Source organism: Artemia franciscana, chromosome 5 (assembly GCF_032884065.1).
Source record: "Artemia franciscana chromosome 5, ASM3288406v1, whole genome shotgun sequence".
NCBI classification, from domain to species: Eukaryota; Metazoa; Arthropoda; class Branchiopoda; order Anostraca; family Artemiidae; genus Artemia; species Artemia franciscana.
The window spans coordinates 1,186,808-1,207,944 of NC_088867.1; the positions used below are offsets into that span (position 1 = coordinate 1,186,808).

Genomic DNA, 21,137 nt, shown 5'->3' on the forward strand with positions numbered 1-21,137 from the left:
TCTTGCTAAATGCTGTCTACGGCCAGCCTGATTGTTCAACACAATAAAAATGGTGTTTAAGCTCACTTTAGCTATTGAAACTTAGGTTTTAAGATGTGATTTCCAAGCAATATTTTCAAATTGAACTCTGCAACATCGAGCTCAGGTTTGTTGAATTTTATAATGCGCGCCAACTAGGCAGACGAAAATGAATAAAAATGAAACGAACAATAAAATAAAGCAAAAAACATTAAATAGCCTGCATCAATAGTCTGCTGCTTTTTGCTGAGACTTCGATGAGACAATGATATGTTCTTGGGGGTGTGCAAGGATAAAGAGAGTTTTTTAGCCTAAAGATCCCAAGACCCCTTGTCTCACTTAAATGGACTTCTTTGCTAAAACCATGGCAGTTTTCGGCAGTCTCTACGGATTTTTGAACTTTTTGTTTAGTATATTAGGGACCATGTGCAAGATGGCTCGTTTAATCAAAGAAGATAATTATCAAAGATAATAATCAAAGAAAAGGAGAAATATGTGATGGGCTAGAACAGAAAAGTTGTTCTCATCATTAAGTTTGCTGTTTTTCAATCAGGTGTCAATTAACACAGTATGTTCATCCAACATCTCATTTAGGGGGTCTCATTGCGTAGAATATGTAAAACTCATAATAATTATATGGAATTTCATATAATCATCACTTGTGATTTTATCTTTACCCTAATTAAGGGAAGAGGTGAAGGTGGTTCCTGAGGGGTGCTAGACTTTGAAGCCCCACCTCGAGAGCTTACGTCTAGGCATAAATGTGATGCCATCAATATATGGTAACTTGGGGTGTATTTTCACATTCTTCCTTAGATGCCTTTTGGTTGAACGAGTATCATTGAGACTTCTTCCCTAGATACCTTGTATCTAGTAGTATCTATACCTCGTATCTATACCTTGTAGTATTTTTTGCTTGAACGGGTATTATTGAGCCTTCTTAATATTGCCCTTTCGATTGCATGAAGAAAGGGTAATCATTTCAAAACAACAAAACATCTCTGATGTGATTTAGTTCGGTCCTGATTGGGCTGCTCTAGTTTTGAACTAGTTCCAGTTTTAAAAAGCAAAATTCGAGAGCTATGTCAACCAAAGAGGTTATCACCAAATTCTTAATAGTGGTGTCGTGGTGAGTATCATATCTAAGCTACTTACTAACATCCGAAACATTCCTCAAAACAGGCGACACTCTAGGCACTAAATACTAGTAAAAAGGAAATGAATTAAAACCCATAGAGTTTAGCGTTCAAAGAGACATGCAAATTTTAAATCTTATCCACAAGTTCATAAGTGGTTTGTACTATGCGTGGGAATTAAGGGTAACAGGCCTTAAAATACCCGCCAAGGATCTTTCAACTGCTTGAGTTGATGAGTCTAACGTAGAAACTAGGGGCCCTAAAGCACCCCCTGGCTGATCCAATTTTTGCAAGCCATAAATTATTGAAAGCTTAGGTCTTATAGAGAAAAATTAATCCAGAATTTGATCCCTTAGCTTTTTGCTTAAGCTTAAATTATCGGACCTGATTTGAAAAGCATCAGTGTTAATGTCTTCATGCATTTCACTGTCACCAAGAAAAACTACACGATTTATTGGTGAGCTTAAACGCAATTTTGATCATTAAGGTCTTGAGGGCAGGGGGAGCTTCTTAGCATAAGATTGATTAAATGCCGTTTAATTTTGCTCTAATAAGGACAAGATTCAAAACTCCTAGGAGACTTGAGGAAAGACAAATGGTAAAGATACCCTCTTAAGCCTTAGGCTAGACTTCACGTATATAGGGTATTGTGACCCTGTCATTCTTCTTCTGTCGGGTCTATGCTCGTTTTATAGCTCCAGTGATGTGCAAAATATAAAAAATTTGTGCACCTGCCTTGTTGGTATAGTTACCGTGAGGTTATCCAAAAGTTTTGTGACTATATCAATGTCACTTGAGAATATACAGAATTAAAAGAAAAAAACGATATAGCGGTTAGGTCCTTTTCAATCTCGCGTGTGCTTGATTTGAATTTGGTATTTGTCATCTTTATTTTTGTTACAAGGAAATTGTTTTTTTATGCTTGTTCTTTAATCCTTTCGCTGTTTTTTATAAAACTACCTTTTTTGTTATATAGGCAGTCGTAATTAAATTGTTATTGTTATAAGGAGTAGAAGTTACAGCCAAGGATGTATTAACATGAGACAGTAATTATGTACACATATCCATCTTCTGGAGGGACAGATGTCCCCCTTAATTCGGTCCGAAGAACCTACCCTCTGAAACATTCCCATATTTTCTGGGGGTCACCTTACCATAGACTTGTGCTGCCTATACATCCTACAAAAACACAGTAAAATCGGTCGTAATAGAATTACAAGATAGATGTGGATTTCATTTGGAGCACTTCTGATCATCCAACCGTAAGGTATATATGGAAAAACCTTCTTTATGTGTTGTACCAGAATGGAAGCATGCCGAGAGAGAGAGAGAGAGAGAGAGAGAGAGAGAGAGAGAGAGAGAGAGAGAGAGAGAGAGAGGGGAGGGAGTGCTCCCACTCTAAAATTTCAAAAGATTTTCACATGTTTATAACTGTTTTATTCTTTTTGGAGGTAGCCAAAATGATGCTTATACTCAGGGTTGGCCCTGGCTGTATGTTCCTACCCGCCCTAGTTGCACCAAGACACATACTGACAAATTTACTTACAGCTTTCGAAGGGAGGGGTGATAAAGAGCACCTTTGATCATCCAGTCTTCTCGACGACAATTTTTCAAGTAATTCCCAAAAGTCTTGTGTCTCTCCCTGAAAATAAAAAAAATATATATATATTAAACTGAAAAACTATGACCTAAAACAACAAAACAACATAGAAATTTAAGGAGAACTGAAACCAAAGACAGTTGACCTGATCAATTGCCAAAAGTCAAATGACCTAACCGGACTCTCACAGATATTAAAAATTACAAGTGTCTCATAAAGTTACACACGTATGCTGGAATTTATACGAGTGATGGGCCAATAAAAACCGAATTAGAAAAATAAGGGTCCTATTCCCCGGCGCCCTATACATGCCTGTATACAGCATAAAACTGTCGATTTTACTTTTTAAAAAGTAGCGAACAGGCCACAAAAGAGCAAGCATCAGAAGTACTATCATTTGGTTAAATGAGCCGAATTACAATTTGTTTTCTAACGAGGTTAAACTAAATCTTTAAAGGAAGTCTCTGCAGAAATGAAATCGCTTTTCCTTCTCCATAATTTATTTTCATTTGTCATGCATAGCTAGTGTGGTCTTAGAAATTATTCACAACAAAAAGCTAAGCTAGAATCAAAGGTTATAAAGAACCAAAATAAATTTTGAAGTCAAGACACAAATAAAACAAAATAAACAAAATAAAAAAAGAAAACATAACAACTTAAAGCAATTGAGTTGGCAGAGAGAATGCAAGACAATTAAAAGGAATTTCGTACAACAATTTCGTCAGATTCCCCAATGTAAAATTTTCCCTGGAAAATTCACCCTTCCCCGGAAATTTCCCTACCTAAGGAAGATTTTCCCAATAGAAATCCATTCCAAACACAAACCCCCCCTGAAATATGTCTGTACACTTCCCAATAAAAAAAACTATATGTAAACAATGGGCAAATTTCACAACCTACAGGCCTCTCCATATGGATTGTCATTTCCATGATGTAGTTATTTGATCTTTCAACTACATTGAGCGAGATGGCTACCGCAAAATTTTGATCGGATAACTTTGGGAGAAAATGGGCATGAGAGGGGGGCCAATTGCCCTCCAATCTTTTTGGTCACTTAAAAACGGTACTAGAACTTTTAATTCCCATTCGAATGCGCCCTCTCTCGATCTTCTAGGACATTATTTCAACACAATCCCCCTGGAAAAAAAAACAAAGCAAAGATGCATCCATGATCTGTCTTCTGGAAAAACTGGCAAAATTCGACATTTTTGTATATAGGAGCTTGAGGCTTCTACAGTAAGGTTCTCTGGCAGGCTGAATCTGACGGTGTAATTTCCTTAAGATTCCTTGAATTTTAGGGGGTGTTTCACCCCTATTTCAACAAGAGCTAAGAGCTCATATGGCACTTGTGACGAGGCAAGAAGAGATAAGAGGCAAGAGATCATATGGTATGAGCTCTAGCAAAATTCTATGAATCAACAGATTGATTTAAAAGGAAAATAAGGTGCATAATGCCGGTCAGTATTTAAAATAAAGCTCTGAGTCACGATGTCCTCCTAAATATCAAAATTCATTAATATCCGATCACCCACTCGTATGTCATAAATACCTAATTTTTTCTAATTTTTCCTCTCCCTTTAGCCCCCCAAATGGTCGAATCTGGGAAAACGACTTTATCAAGTCAATTTGTGCAGCTCCCTGACACGCCTACCAATTTTCATCGTCCTAGCACGTCCAGAAGCACCAAACTCGCCAAATCATGGAACCCCTTCCCCCAACTCCCCAACAGAGAGCGAATCCAGTACGGTTCCGTCAATCACGTATCAAGGACATTTGCTTATTCTATCCATCAAGCTTCAGCCCGATTCCTCCACTCCAAGTGTTTTCCAAAATTCCCCCCTCCAACTCCCCCCAATGTCAAAAGATCTGGTCGGGCAAAAGATCAAAGAGCTCTGAGACATGAATTCCTTCTAAATATCAAATTTCATTAAGATCCAATCTTCTATTCGTAAAATAAAAGTACCCCAATTTTCACGTTTTCCAAGAATTCCGGTTTTCCCCCTCCAACTCCCCCCAATGTCACAGGATCTGGTCTGAATTTAAAGCGCAAGACCCTTCTAAATATCAAATTTCATTAAGATCTGGTCACGCTTACGTAAGTTACAAATACCTCAATTTTCAAAATTACCCCCCCCCCCCCCAACTCCACCAAAGAGAGCAGATCCGGTCCGATTATGTCAGTCACGTGTCTTAGACAGGTTTTTTTATTCTTCCCATCCAGTTTCATCCTGATCTCACCGCTTTAAATATTTTCTGAGATTTCCGGTTCCCCTCAACTTCCCCCCCCCATTACGCTGGATCCGGTTGAGATTTAAAATAAGAGACTTGAGTTACGAGGTCCTTCTAAATATGAAGTTTCATGAAGATACGATCACTCCTTCTTAAGTTAAAAATACGTCATTTTTTCTAATTTTTCAGGATTAACTCCCCCCCCCCCCCAATAGAGCGGATCCGTTCCAATTATGTAAATCAAATATCTAAGACTTCTGCTTATTTCTCCCACCAATTTTCATCCTGATCCCAATGATTTTAAGTTCCCTCACCCCAAACTCCCCCCAATGTCACCAGATCCGGTCGGGACTTAAAAAAAGAGCTTTGAGACACGATATCCTTCTAAATATCAAATTTCATTGAGATCCGATCACCCGTTCGTAAGTTCAAAATACCACATTTTTTTTCAGAATTACCCCCCCAACTACCCCAAAGAGAGCGGATCCGTTCCGGTTATGTCAATCATGTATCTAGGACTTATGCTTATTTTTCCCACCAAGTTTCATCCTGATCCCTCCACTCTAAGTGTTTTCCAAGTTTTAGGTTTCCCCCTCCCAACTCCCCCCCTCCGATGTCACCAGATCTGGTCGGGATTTAAAACAAGAGCTCTGAGACACGATATCCTTCTAAATATCAAATTTCATTGAGATCTGATCACCCTTTCGTAAGTTAAAAATACCTCATTTTTCTAATTTTTCAGAATTAAACCCCCCCCCAAACTACCCCAAAGAGAGCGGATCCGTTCCGGTTATGTCAATCATGTATCTAGGACTTTTGCTTATTTTTCCCACCAAGTTTCATCACGATCCCTCCACTCTAAGTGTTTTCCAAGTTTTAGGTTTCCCCCTCCCAACTCCCTCCCCAATGTCACCAGATCGGGTCGGGATTTAAAATAACAGCTCTGAAACACGATATCCTTCCAAACATCAAATTTCATTGAGATCTGATCAACCGTTCGTAAGTTAAAAATACTTCAATTTTTCTATTTTTTCCGAATTAACGGGCCCCCCCCTCAGATGGTCAAATCGGAAAAACGACTATTTCTAATTTAATCTGGTCCGGTCCCTGATACGCCTGCCAAATTTCATCGTCCTAGCTTACCTGGAAGTGCCTAAAGTAGCAAAACCGGGACCGACAGACCGACTGTCACTTGGTTAATACCAAGTGCCATAAAAACCGGACAAATTTTCTCAGGATCGAAACTTTTGATGGGTAATATTAAACTTGATGAATATTGTATATTTGGAATGAGAATAATAAGCTGATTCTTCTTATGTATCTATTGCTATTAACATTCCTTTTTTTAGAGTTTCGTTTAGTGTTGAGCCGAGTCGCTCCTTACTTATAGTTTGTTACCATAATCTGTTTGAAGATTTGGCTAGTTAAAAATTATTATTCTAGCAATTTGAAAAATTTTCTGGAAGACCACATTGTGATTAAACAGATTATTCCTAGACGATGTCAACAGCGTTAATTTTCTTAGGTACCAGGCGGCCGATTAGTCGAAGGGCCGAGCTTGAAGAGTATCGGTAACTTGTAATAGTGGGAACAAGCGCTAGTGTCGACAAATAAACTATATACGCCATCTAGCATTTGGGAACACATGGCATTTTTTTTTCAGTGTAATAATAAGAATAATTAGTATGATAAGTGTAAGTGGTAAAATTAGGTTAGCAATAAGGGTATGCTCTTAGTTTTGACAGAAAATGGTTACAGAGCTTGAAAAAAAGTACTGAAAATAGTTTTTTCTAGTGCCATTTCCAACTTTGGTAAAATACATATATATATATATATATATATATATATATATATATATATATATATATATATATATTATATATATATATATATATATATATATATATATATATATATATATATATATATATATATATATATATATATATATATATATATAATGAGCAGCAGAAATCTATCGGGAAAATTACTTCATTTTGCTTCTGAAACAATGTGCCATATTTTCTCCTGGTAAAAAGATGCGTAGAACAATAGTCAGCAAGTATTTGATAGTCTAATTTTCATTTAAAGCAAAAAAATGAAAAAAGCGGGGATTTTAAATTGACCATAAAAAAATTTTCATTTACGAATCATTAGGAGATTCGAAATTCAAGTCCAGCCATTTATTATTCCGCATACATGCATTTATATTTGACTAGGCCTATGGAGAGACAAGCTCAAGAAACAAGGCAATGGGAAATGATAAAAAGTAATACAAATAAATAAGTTAAGTAAACATCAAATATACACAAAGGAGAATACTTCAAGTATATTCGTGATTTCCTTATTTAGTCAACCGAATTCTACTATCGTGCCCTTTCTATAAATGGACTGAATAAATAGTAGCCTTGCGTGTTCAGTAGTACCTGCCTAAAGCATAATTAAAAAAAGAAGTAGAAGGCTCATAACTAATGCCAATCTTACCAGTGATACAAAAAAACTAGTTTTTTAAACTGAAAGTAAGGAGCGACATTAAAACTTAAAACGAACAGAAATTACTCCGTATATGAAATGGGTTGTCCCCTCCACAATCCCTCGCTCTTTACGCTAAAGCTTTTAATTGTTTCAAAAAGCAGAATTGTGGCAAAGAGTCAAACTTTAGCGTAAAGAGCGAGGGATTGCGGAGGGGACAACCCATTTCATATACGGAGTAATTTCTGTTCGTTTTAAGTTTTAATGTCGCTCCTTACTTTCAGTTTAAAAAACTAGTTTTTTTATATAATTTCTGAACGTTTTTGAATTAATGCATGTTTGATTTTGGCTCTCCACACATAAATTATTAAAATGAAATTTGCATATTAATTCCTTTTTTGGCTGAATGGCTTTCTCTTAGTTTTGATCAGACGATTTTGAGAAATAAGGGATGGGGAAGGAGGCCTAGTTGCCATGTAATTTTTCGGTTACATAAAAAGGCAACTATAAATTTTAATTTTTAACGAATTTTTTTATTAGTAAAAAATATACGTAACTTAAGAATTAACTTACGTAACAAACTTTTATATTCATTAATTTTCATTATGTATATGAGGGGGTTTGTACCCTCTTTAATACCTCGTTCTTTACACTAAATCGTAAGTTTTGTCCTAATTCTTTAAGAAGGACCCCTGGATCAGAAAGGCCGTAGAATAAATAGTTGAAATTACTAGAAATACTATAGCATAAAGAGCGAGGTATTTATCTCCTCCTAAATACCTCGCTCTTTATGCTAAAGTATTTTTAGAACCCCTCATATGCGTAAAAATCTCTGTCCGTTTTAAGTTTCAATGCTACTCTTTACTTTCAATTGAAAAAAATTTCCATGTTTATTTTTTCATTGTTTTTTTATAGTAATTTTAGAAAATCCTGCGCCCTTTTCATTGAATTTCTGTTCCCCCATGACATATTTCTCCAAGGAAAGATCCTCCCACATAGCCCCCTCCCCTCAACCCCAGCCCCAAAACCAAAAAAAAATCCCCTGAAAACGACTGTACACTTCCCAATAACCATTATTATATGTAAACACTGGTCGAAGTTTGTAACTTGCAGCCCCTCCCCCAGGGACTCTGGGGGAGTAAGTCATTCCCAAAGACATAGTTATTATGGTTTTTGACTTTGCGGAACAAAATGGCTATCTCAAAATTTTGATCTGTTGACTTTGGAGAAAAAATGAGCGCGGGAGGGGGCCTAGGTGCCCTCCAATTTTTTTGGTCACTTAAAAAGGGCACTAGAACTTTTCATTTCCGTTAGAATGAGCCCTCTTGCGGCATTCTAGGACCACTTGGTCGATTCGATACGATGACCCCTGGGGAAAAAAAAAAAAAAAAACAACAAACAAGCAAATAAACACGCACCCGTGATTTGTCTTCTGGCAAAAAATACGAAATTCCACATTTTTGTAGAAATTTTGCTATAGGGTTCTCTGATACGCCGAATGCGATGGTGTGATTTTCGTTAAGATTCTGTGACTTTTAGGGGGTGTCTTCCCCTATTTTCTAAAATAAGGCAAATTTTTTCAGGCTCGTAACTTTTGATGACAAAGACTAAATTTGATGAAACTTATATATTTAAAATCACGAAAATCTGATTCTTTTGATGTATATTTTCGCATCAAAATTCCGTTTTTTAGAGTTTCGTTTACTATTGAGCCGGGTCGCTCCTTACTACAGTTCGTTACCACGAACTGTTTGAAAGTGGAAAGGGGAATTCTCCCTCGAATCAGATCATGGGCCATTCCCCAGAGAAACTGTGGCGTAAAAAGGATGATTTGTGTTTACCCAGCTATTAAAAATAGCGACGAAGACCACACTGCCTTTCCATAACAAACAAACACAAAGTAGAAACAATAGGGAAAATCTTTTCAAACAGTGGAAATCAATTCTGTGGATATTTCTGGTTGAACTTCGTTAAAGTAAGGATGCTAGGGCTGTTCTAACAAAGTTTTTTAAAAACATTATTAGTTTTAATTCTCACATCTTAAAGTGAGCTGAATATATAGCTGAGTTACTATACTCAGCGTGGTATATTATATAGCGTGGTAATAGCTGAATATATATATATATATATATATATATATATATATATATATATATATATATATATATATATATATATATATATATATATATATCTTCAGCTATTAGGCTAAACAACATCTGATCCCCCCCCCCCGCTAGAGTTAAACTCGTGTGCAGTTTTGATGACACATATATTAAAAGAGGAGAAAAAAGACAAAAAAAAAGATCACAATCTTGTTCTGCCATTACAAACTAAAAAGCTTGTATTGCTTCTCAAAACGTGTTCATTCAAAAACTTTTGTCTATGGCCTGGTGATATGGCTAGTCTGACATAAGCTTTAATATAGTTGAAAAAGCGTTATAGTAACTAAAGCTTATCAGGCACGTGAGTATGATTTTATTCAAAATAAGGGCCAAGTTCGTCAAAGCAGTAAAATATAGACGTATTCTATAGCAATTAACAAAAAAATCTTAGAAAGAAATCCATAAGAATTTTTCTTGAAGGACAGGGAGCAAGCAATATAAACTCGGGCAAGCCCCTGGGTATGTTTCTGATCCTTGCATTACAGAGTAAGGTTTATTCTTCTCTTTGACCTAAATTTAATGAATACCAATAAATATATAAATGTAAAAAATAAGTAAACGTAAAAAATATCCTTATTTGCTACCTTATCCAATTATTTAATTTCATTTAATTTCCTCATTAAATGAAATTAAGTTCAGTAACTTCATAATTTTTAAGTTTACTTAATCCAGAGCTACGAATGATTTCTAAATCTGTGTTCAGTCATGGTTAATAAGGAATCCACAGTTATCATCTCATCATAAATTGACTCTTTGGATTACTTTTAATTTCCGTAATTTATAGAAAAGTACTATTGTTATGCTTATATTAACATCGATTTAAATTACGCGATGGTGCACAAAAAAAGAAAGACATATATATATATATATATATATATATATATATATATATATATATATATATATATATATATATATATATACATATATATATATATATATATATATATATATATATATATATATATATATAAAATATCACATTATATGATTAAAAAATTATCAAAGACATTATATGTATAAAAAATATCCTTATTTGCTACCTTATCCAATTATTTAATTTCTTCCTCTATGACTGTAGATTTTGGGCCCAAAATTACAGTCATACTTTCAAAACTATGTTTGGGCCAAATATTAGGAATTCAGCAAATATGAGCGCAAGAAATTAAGATAATATTCTTAAACTTGATTAAGCTTTTGACAAGGATGATAAAGAGAAGGGGAGAAAGAGAAATTTTTAAAATAATTTTTAGAGGTACTAAAGTAAGCTTCTGAAAACTCTGAATTATAGCTTATGATCTTAATTAGGTAATAAAGGTGTTGACACTAAGTATGTTTTCACAAATCTATTTTCAATTAACGATTGTTGGCCTGCTTTATTTCTTTTTCCACCAGCAATTGTTGGCAACAACTGTCTGCTGGTTTGTGAGTAATTTTATGGGTCGATATTTTAGCAGTGATTTTTTGCTGGGACGCTGAAACACCCCTTTGATGATGCTAATTCATATTGTTTGTGAGTAATTTTATGGTTTGTTTTATCTGGTTTGTGAGTAATTTTATGGGTCTATATTTTAGCAGTGATTTTTTGCTGGGACGCTGAAACACCCCTTTGATGATGCTAATTTATCAGGCCTTTGCACCAGTCCCTGATTTAGGAAAGAGATTACCCAATAACATGGGCTTTTACGAAAATGCGACTTTTTTCCTAAAAAACCTGTTTCTCTACAGGAGCCCATTATGATCGAGGAAACCAAACAACTAGAATGCAGTTATAGACCTTTCTAATAGTCTTTTCATGTAACTCTTTATACACTCTTATTTTCATAGGATAATGTGTATTTTTAAGCGTTTGGGTTCGACAGAATATCTTTTCATCCTGTTTTATACTTATCGCTAAAGGTTTAAAAAATTCGAAAAATAAGCACAAGGACACAGATTCATATATTTATTCAAACCTTAAATAAGAACATGGAAGCTATTAAATAAAACTTAGAAAGATGTTTCAAAACAAGTTCGCCGAATTTGAGATTTTTTCAGCGCTTAGACGAGAAAATTAATTTGGTTACTAGAATTTTCGCTTCCTTTCACCCCTTGATGTTCATTCTTTTACTAAAAGGGCAAAAAAGGCGTATCGAAAGCCTTTGAAGATAATTGGAAAAATTGGAATTTTTTTCTTTAATATCAACCATTTCTAGTCTTTTATTTGATTTCTTGATAAGTAGTGTCATTTCATTTGGACTTGTCTTTTAGTTTTATTCCTTTTTCTTTGAGGTAGGCCGCAGCTGGCTGGATATCGTATTTTCATTTACAGCCAAGTCATGACGGGAGGCGAGATTGGTGCAGCCGGGCAGCCGGATTTCACACCAACCGATGAAAAATTATCTTCATTTTGGCGGATATTAGGTTTGCTTCTGTTTCAAATCAGATATGAAAATGTGTATCTAAGGCCGGTAAAATAGCTATTAAAATAAACATAAGCAAGCTGCATATGCGATGGTAAAAACATATTATTGTAACTCCTTTTTAGATAGGTAACTTGTATTATATACCCCAACCTAATATTCTTCATCTAAGTAGAACCTGTTTCTCTCACGCTCAATCCTAATTATATATATCTAATTATGACAAAAATATAATGCTTTAGAAACCTGGGCTACATATTTGCACATTAGGGGGGAGGAGGGTAAAGTATAGCGGGTCTGCATGGCTAAGCTCTTAGGTACAATTATTCTGCACATTATGTAGTATGAATTGTTTCTAACTTGATACTGTTCAAATACTTAACCCCTTAAATACTCCTGTCAGAACTTTGCTTGCATCAGTATATATATATATATATATATATATATATATATATATATATATATATATATATATATATATATATATATATATATATATATATATATATATATATATATCGCCGAACCTTTGTTATTTTTACGAAGGTATGGTAGGCATTGATGACCTTATCCACGTCAAAATACCAAACCCAATCATTATCGATATCATTTTCAATTTTGGCACGTTTTGATTTCCCTGTGGAGGTTGATTTTCATTGATTTGCTCACATGTTCGGTGCCACATGTCTTCTAGCCGCGTGCGTCTTTGCTTTTCATTTTCATTTTTGACTTGCTCACATGCTTGGTGCCGCATGTCTTCTAACCGCGTGTCTTTGCTCTTCATTCTCATTTTTGACACGCCGCCCCTATTCTTCTTACCGAGTGTGTATTTACTCTTCATTTTCATTTTTAACTTCCTCATATGCTCGGTGTCGCATGTCTTCTAACCACATGTGTCTTTGCTCTCCATTTTCATTTTTGACTTGCTCACACGCTCGGTGTCGCATGTCTTCTAACCGGGTGTCTTTGCTCTTCATTTTCATTTTTGACACACCGCCGCGGTTCTTCTGACCGAGTGTGTATTTGCTCTTCATTTTCATTTTCAACACGCTCTAATTGTCATTTTCGTATATAATTGTCATTTTCGTGTATATATATATATATATATATATATATATATATATATATATTTATAATGCTGGATATGGTCCTACTTAGACCAAACCAAAGGCTATGGAAAACTTATCAGACTAGAAATCCATACTAGTCCCCAAGAGAAAAATCACAAATATCATCTAAGTTCTCTTAGCCATTAACACATACTTGCACGCAAGGGGGCAGAAGTCTAATTCCATTCCCTAGATATCAGTATGAAGGACCTCTCTTCCTTAAAAAAGGGAAAAATAGTAGCCAAAAATGCACTTTCCGAACTTGACCCCCCCAACCCAATCCTAAGAAAATACCTCTAACGCCATTCCCTCCCCTACAAATCAGACAACTGTACACCAATGCAGAGAGATAATAAATGTGCATCTAAGGGCAAAGTATGTTTTCATTAGCAGCTTTTGGCACTCAATTTTGTACAATTTTGTACATTTTGGCACCAAAATATTTCCGGTGACAAAAAACTAAAGTAGATTAGTGTCGATTGGTGAAATCCTTTATGTCAGAAAAGACGAATTGGCCCTCTATTTGTATTAAACCGTCTCTATTTTCATAGTTCAGCCATCAATTCATTTGTTCAGTTAGCATTTTCACAACACGTCCAGGTACAATATCCTACGGTTTAATTCTCTCTTTTTACTCAACGAGTTCCCAATTTCAACAAGATCCATATTCAAATGTTTTTGTTCTCTTCGCTCTTCAAGGTTCTTTGGCAAATTGAACTAACTTTAGCTTGAATAAACTGGATAGTTAAACTAACTTTGTTCAATTGAAACTAGCTGTATAAATAAAAAGAGGAATTACTTGGGAAAAAGAGGCTATTGCCTTGATTCTTTAACTTCGATTCGGAACCGATATCTAAGACTGTGAAAAACAATTGGTGAGGATAGTTGATCAAATTAGATGAAGTATCAAACACTATCGCTAAATCGATGGATAATCGCCTCGTCTTATTCTACTTAAAGAGCTGTTTTTATTGTTTGCATTTTGACCCCTCCCTTATAATCCTGAATGTTACGATCATAGCCTAAGATTGATGCTTATGTAAGAATCCAAAAAACATTGAGAAGATTTAACAATAAGACCTTCATTTTTTAATTTTTTTTACACTCCAATTCAGAACAATTTTGAAAATAATGATCTATAGAACGGTTTATTCTATTTTGACATCCTCCCCCAGGAAAACTTCTGTGATTCCCCTTTAAGCATCAAACTATGTGATCTCAAGATAGCACGGTATGTATTTTGCTTCACATCTGATAAAAATAAAGGAGACGTTTTTTTCAAGACTTCACCAATTGAGGTAGCAGAGACAATTTTCTATCTAACTCAAACCAATGAAAAATATACTTTATATTTTTTCTTCCAAACATCTGATATGATAAACTGTAACGCCTGTGACCTGACCGTAGTGTCTGTGATCTGTACAATATTATACCTTTGCTTCAAATGGCATATGTTTGCACAGCCGGCACCTTAGTATTCGAGACCCCGCTCCTTCATATCAGGATTTTTACTATTTTCCTATAATATCTCATAGTTTTCACACAATTTAACCTGTTGTTAATGTTTTTATTTCTAACACCCCCCCCCAACACACCGAAAAAGTGCATACGCAAGTACCAGGTAGAAAGTATAGTTCAAGTATAAAATTCTTCCCGCATGAACTACAGACTTTTCAATTAATCACCTAAAAATTATACAAAGGATGAATCTGTCTCAAAGAACAAGCAACATCACTAGCTTGGCAGTTCTCCAAGCCCATAAACAATGCATATTAGCAAGTGCTAATTGTTTTAAGCGGTCGATGATAGGAAACTGAGATGAATCCATTCTTATCATTGAGTAAACTTTGTGCAATTTTGAACAGTAATTATTAATCTAAAGGAAAAATAAAAAAGATACGAACCAATTAGATGATAAGAATATTGATTTTGTGATAAATGCCCTAATTTGTAAGTGGAAATATAGCTCTTGGAAGTTGCTGAAAAGTAATGAAAGAATCTATTTATACAGGTATGTAATTAAATAAAAAAAACAAGTTTTTTCAACTGAAAGTAAGGAGTGACATCAAAACTTAAAACGCACAGAAATTACTTCGTATATGAAAGAGGCTGCTCCCTCATCAACGCCCCGCTCTGTACGCTAAAGTTTGACTCTTTCTCTCAATTCTTCTTTGTAAACAGTAAAAAACCTTTTTAAGTTTTATTGCTGTTCCTGCTCTTCCTTACAAGTTTTATTGCTGTTCCTTACTTCCAGCTGAAAAAGCTTTTTCACTTTTATTTTTTAATTGTTTTTTTTTAAATAATGCTAGTAAATCCTGCTCTCCCTTCATGGAAATTTTCTTCTCCCATTACAAATTCTCGAAGGAAAGTTCCCCCAGCATATCCCCCTCTTCTCAACCCCTCCCCCAAACCAAAAAAATCCTCCTAAAAACGCCTGTATACTTCCCAATAACCATTACTATATGTAAGCACAGGTCAAAGTTTGTAACTTGTTGCCCCTCCCACGGGGACTGTGGGGGAGTAAGTCGTCCCCAAAGACATAGTTATAAGGTTTTTCGACTACGCTGAATAAAACGGCTATCTCAGAATTTTGATCCGTTGACTTTGGGAAAATAATTAGCGTTGGAGGGGGCCTAGGTGCCCTCCAATTTTTTTGGTCACTTAAAAAGGGCACTAGAACTTTTCATTTCCGTTAGAATGAGCCCTCTTGCAACATTCTAGGACAACTGGGTCGATACGATCACCCCTGGGGAAAAAAAACAAACAAAAAAACAAAAAAACAAATAAACACGCATCCGTGATCTGCCTTCTGGCAAAAAATGCAAATTTCCACATTTTTGTAGATAGGAGCACGAAACTTCTACAGTAGGGTTCTCTGATACGCTGAATCTGATGGTGTGATTTTCGTTAAGATTCTATGACTTTTAGGGGGCGTTTCCCCCTATTTTCTAAAATAACGCAAATTTTCTCAGGCTCGTAACTTTTGATGGGTAAGACTAAACTTGATGAAACTTGTATATTTAAAACCAACATTAAAATGCGATTCTTTTGATGTAGCTATTGGTATCAAAATTCCATTTTTTAGAGTTTTGGTTACTATTGAGCCGGGTCGTTCCTTGTCGTTCTTTAAATGCGCGAGACTTCTAATGGACTTACTCTGAAGAAGATACGTACGGTATCTTACTTTAGTAGTTTCACCATTACTTTGCAGTTACTAGTCAGAGAAATTTAGACTTCTTGTTGTAATTAGTTGATTCCCTCCTCAAATGTTGCAAGCAGCTGTTCCCTCCTCAATGCCCCGCTCTTTCAAACAGTTCGTGGTAACGAACTGTAAATAAGGAGCGATCCGGCTCAATAGTAACCAAAACTCTAAAAAATTGAATTTTGATATAAATAGCTACATCAAAAGAATCGCATTTTAATGCTGATTTTAAATATATAAGTTTCATCAAGTTTAGTCTTAGCCATCAAAAGTTACGAGCCTGAGAAAATTTGCCTTATTTATGAAAATAGGGGGGAACACCGCCTAAAAGTCGTAGTATCTTAACGAAAATGAGACCATCAGATTCAGCGTATCAGAGAACCCTAATGTAGAAGTTTCAAGCTCCTATCTACAAAAATGTGGAATTTTGCATTTTTTGCCAGAAGACAAATCACGGGTGCGTGTTTATTTGTTTGTTTTTTGTTTTGTTTTTTCCCCAGGGGTCATCGTATCGACCAAGTGGTCCTAGAATGTCGCAAGAGGGCTCATTCTAACGGAAATGAAAAGTTCTAGTGCCCTTTTTAAGTGACCGAAAAAATTGGAGGGCATCTAGGCCCCCTCCCACGCTCATTTTTTTCCCAAAGTCAACGGATCAAAATTTTGAGATAGCCATTTTGTTTGGCATAGTCGAAAATCTTAATAACTATGTTTTTGGGGATGACTTACTCCCCCGCAGTCCCTGGGGGAGGGGTTGCAAGTTACAAACTTCAACCAGTGTTTACATATAATAATGGTTATTGGGAAGTGTACAGACGTTTTCAGGGGGATTTTTTTGGTTTTGGGGGTAGGGTTGAGGGAGGGGGCTATGTGGGAGGATCTTTCCTTGGATAAATATGCCATGGGGGAAAAAATTCAATGAAAAGGGCGCAGGATTTTCTAGCATTACTATAAAAAAAAAACAATGAAAAAATAAACATGAAAACGTTTTTTCAAATAAAAGTAAGGAATAACATTGAAATTTAAAACAAAAAGAGATTATTACGCATATGAAGGGTTCTAAAAATACTTTAGCATAAAGAGCGAGGTATTTAGGAGGAGATAAATACCTCGCTCTTTATGCTAAAATATTTTTAGTGATTTCAACTATTTATTCTACGGTCTATTTGATTCAGGGGTCATTCTTAAAGATTTGGAACAAAACTTACGATTTAGTGTAAAGAGCGAGGTATTAACGAGGGTACAAACCCCCTCGTACACATAATAAAAATATAAGAATATAAAAGTTTGTTACGTAAGTTAATTCTTAAGTTACGTATATTTTTTACTAATGAAAACGTTCGTTGAATATTAAAAGTTCTAGTAGCCTTTTTAAGTAACCGAAAAATTGGAGGGCAGCTAGGCCTCCTTCCCCACCCCTTATTTCTCAAAATCGTCTGATCAAAACTAAGAGAAAGCCATTTAGCCAAAAAAAATTAATATAGTAATTTCATTTCAATAATTTATGTGCGGAGAGCCAAAATCAAACATGCATTAATTCAAAAACGTTCAGAAATTAAATAAAAAAAAACTAGTTTTTTTAACTGAAAGTAAGGAGCGACATTAAAACTTAAAACGAACAGAAATTACTCCGTATATGAAATGGGTTGTCCCCTCCGCAGTCCCACGCTCTTTACGCTAAAGTTTTTAGTTGTTTTAAAAAGTAGAATTGTGGCAAAGAGTCAAACTTTAGCGTAAAGAGCGTGGGACTGCGGAGGGGACAACCCATTTCATATACGGAGTAATTTCTGTTCGTTTTAAGTTTTAATGTCGCTCCTTACTTTCAGTTAAAAAACCAGTTTTTTCTATTTAATACGCTAAAGCTTGACTCTTTCTCTCAATTTTACTTTAAAAACAGTAAATAAATTTAACGTAAAGAGCAGGACGTTGAGGAGGGAACAGCCCCTTTCATACACGGAGTAATTTCTGTTCGTTTTAATTTCTAATATCACTCCTTACTTTCAGTTAAAAAACTTGTTTTTTATTTATTTAATTTCTGAACGTTTTTGAATTAATGCATGTTTGATTTTGGCTCTCCGCAAATTAATAATTAAAACAAAATTTGCGTATTAATTTTTTTTTTGCTAAATGGCTTTCTCTTAGTTTTGATCAAGCGATTTTGAGAAAAAGGTTGGGGGAGGAGGCCTAGTTGTCCTCGAATTTTTCGGTTACTTAAAAAGACAACTAGAATTTTTAATTTTTAATGAACGTTTTTATTTGTAAAAAATATACGTAACTTACAAATTAACTTACGTAACGAACTTCTATATTCGTGTATTTTTATTATGTATATGAGAGGATTTTCCCCCTCGTTAATACCTCGCTCTTTACACTAAATCTTTAATTTTGTCCCAGTTCTTTAAGATTGACCTCTGAATCACAAAGGCTGCAGAATAAATATTTGAAATTACTAAAAATACTTTAGCGTAAAGAGCGAGGTATTTAGGAAGAGATGAGCCCCCATATACGTAATAATCTATGTTCGTTTTAAGTTTTAATGCTGGTTCTACCTTTCAGTGGAAAAAACTTTTCATATTTATTTTTTCATTGTTTTTTTTTTAAGTAATGCAAGGAAATCCTGCGCCCCCTTCATGGAATTTCTCTTCTCCCATGACAAATTCCTCCAAGGGAAGATCCTCCTACGTAGCTCCCTTCCCTCCCCTCAACCTCCCTCCCCAACCAAAAAAAATGCCCCTGAAAAGGTCTGTACACTTCCAAATAACCACTACTGTATGTAAACACTGGTCAAAGTTTGTAACTTGCAGCCCCTCCCCCGGGAACTGTGGGGGAGTAAGTCAGCCCCATAGACATAGTTATTATGTTTCTCGACTATGTTGAACAAAATGGCTATCTCAAAATTTGGATCCGTTGACTTTGGGGAAAAATGAGCGTGGGAGGGGGCCTAGGTGCCCTCCAGTTTTTTTGGTCACTTAAAAAGGGCACTAGAACTTTTAATTTTCGTTAGAATGAGCCCTCCTGCGACATTCTAGGACCACTGGATCGATAAGATCACCCCTGGAAAAAAAAAACAAATAAACACGCACCCGTGAACGGTCTTCTGGCAAAAAATACTAAGTTCCACATTTTTGTAGATAGGAGCTTGAAACTTCTACAGTAGGGCTATCTGATACGCTGAATACGATGTAGTTCGTTACCACGAACTGTTTGACAAAAGGCGGACAAATACGCTAACATTTCTTGAGTTTTGGATACGAGTATTTGGGAGAGATACCATCACCAAAACAGAAAAATGCACATTCTACGAAAAATATAGGAAGTTATGGAAAAATTACATTTTGTGAAAGTGATCTGAGCCAAACCTCACTTTGCCCTCAGGGCCAGATAGGCACCTCACCGGAGGAGCCCTAATGCACTGGTTCAGCAAACTGCTTTGAGTGGGTCCATTATAGGTGTCTCATTTATGTGTATTAGACAAACCTAATTAAACCTAGGACAAGTATCCAGTTGATATTATACGCACGATATTACCTCGCAAGGGATATTACCCTTGGAATGAGGAAGGGGTATTACACGCACGTTTTCCAGTAGCCTTTGAGTCCGTGTCCCTCCAAAACATACATTTTTCAACAATCTTTTTTAGTAAATTCTCCGACTTTCTTATAAATCAACCATTTTTTATGGAAGTTCACCCCAACCCAGAAACAAAACCAGGTGTACGTCCCAGGGACAAAAAGAGTCGAAAGATAGCCCTACTGCTAGTTTGTTATGCTAGATCTATTTTTACGCAAGAAAAGCATGAAGGCAAAGCCGGATACATGAAAATAGAATCCAAGGCAGGTTCTGAGGAACAGACGGCAGGGTAGAAGGCGTTAACTCCTGTGCAAATACCACAGACGATGCATAAGCCTTTGGATTAAACTGAGGAACAAACTACTGCTCCTTAACCCTTTAGGTAGTCCTCATTAAATTTAACATAACTTCTACTCAGCAAAACTTGCTCTCCTTCTAGAAGAGTAAATAGGTATATCTTTATACTTTCTTAAACGTTCCTCATCCGGATTTGAATTCTCTAAAATATGCAGGCGGAGCTGAGATTTCAATTACATTTTATTTAAAGGAAATGCGTCTTAGTAAAAGCATATTGGAATTTTAATTTAATAATTATCTATTTCTTACATGCTACAAATCTATCATGTTATTATGTTAATAATTATATTTTTGCGTGCTAAGCTACGTGTAAGAACAGGAAAATATACTAATTAAAGCTCTTAAAAATAAACAGTAGTATAAAGAAAAAACTTGGTACATGGCATAACCTATATCCCAGGAGTCAGACAAGTGCACATGGCTTCACCTTTAAAGTGCATATTGTGTATAGGGGGAGGGGTAAACAGCTACATACCTGTCCACGAACAAATATTACTATGCAGTTAAAATTGACGGTGATGTACTTAAAGTTGATAAATTCGTATCATATAAGTCATTCCAAGTAATTGCAGGTCATTTCTATATTTCCAAAAATATTTTATGAATTACTGCACAGTGGAAAGGACTTGGTAGTATTTCATGGAATCTCTTCCATGATTCAGATGCTTTTCAATGGAACAAAAATAGAACAACTTTAGTGAATGTCTACTAATCAGGAAAAAACGATGACTGACAAAACTTTCCTTTCAGAGCTCTGGGTCTTTAGGCAAAACGCTATTGATCCCTAATGTTTTGGAGACCAGAGGGAGAGCAGCATAAATGGAAGCAGGGTACTCTTGTAGAGTTCTGTATTTCCTTTATCAACAGCTTTAGGTGGCAT

The 21,137-nt window shown here is 35.5% G+C and overlaps 1 protein-coding gene across 5 annotated transcripts in view; it reads right to left on the minus strand.

Annotated features, from left to right (window-relative positions):
• Positions 1-21,137, minus strand: part of LOC136026848 (rap1 GTPase-activating protein 1-like) — a 235,706-nt gene that overhangs the window by 196,743 nt on the left and 17,826 nt on the right. For all 5 annotated transcript variants that reach the window (XM_065703561.1, XM_065703562.1, XM_065703560.1 and 2 more), the window contains exon 2: positions 2,701-2,796. In XM_065703561.1, the coding sequence (XP_065559633.1) occupies positions 2,701-2,796 (96 nt within the window). The remainder of the gene's footprint in view (positions 1-2,700; positions 2,797-21,137) is intronic.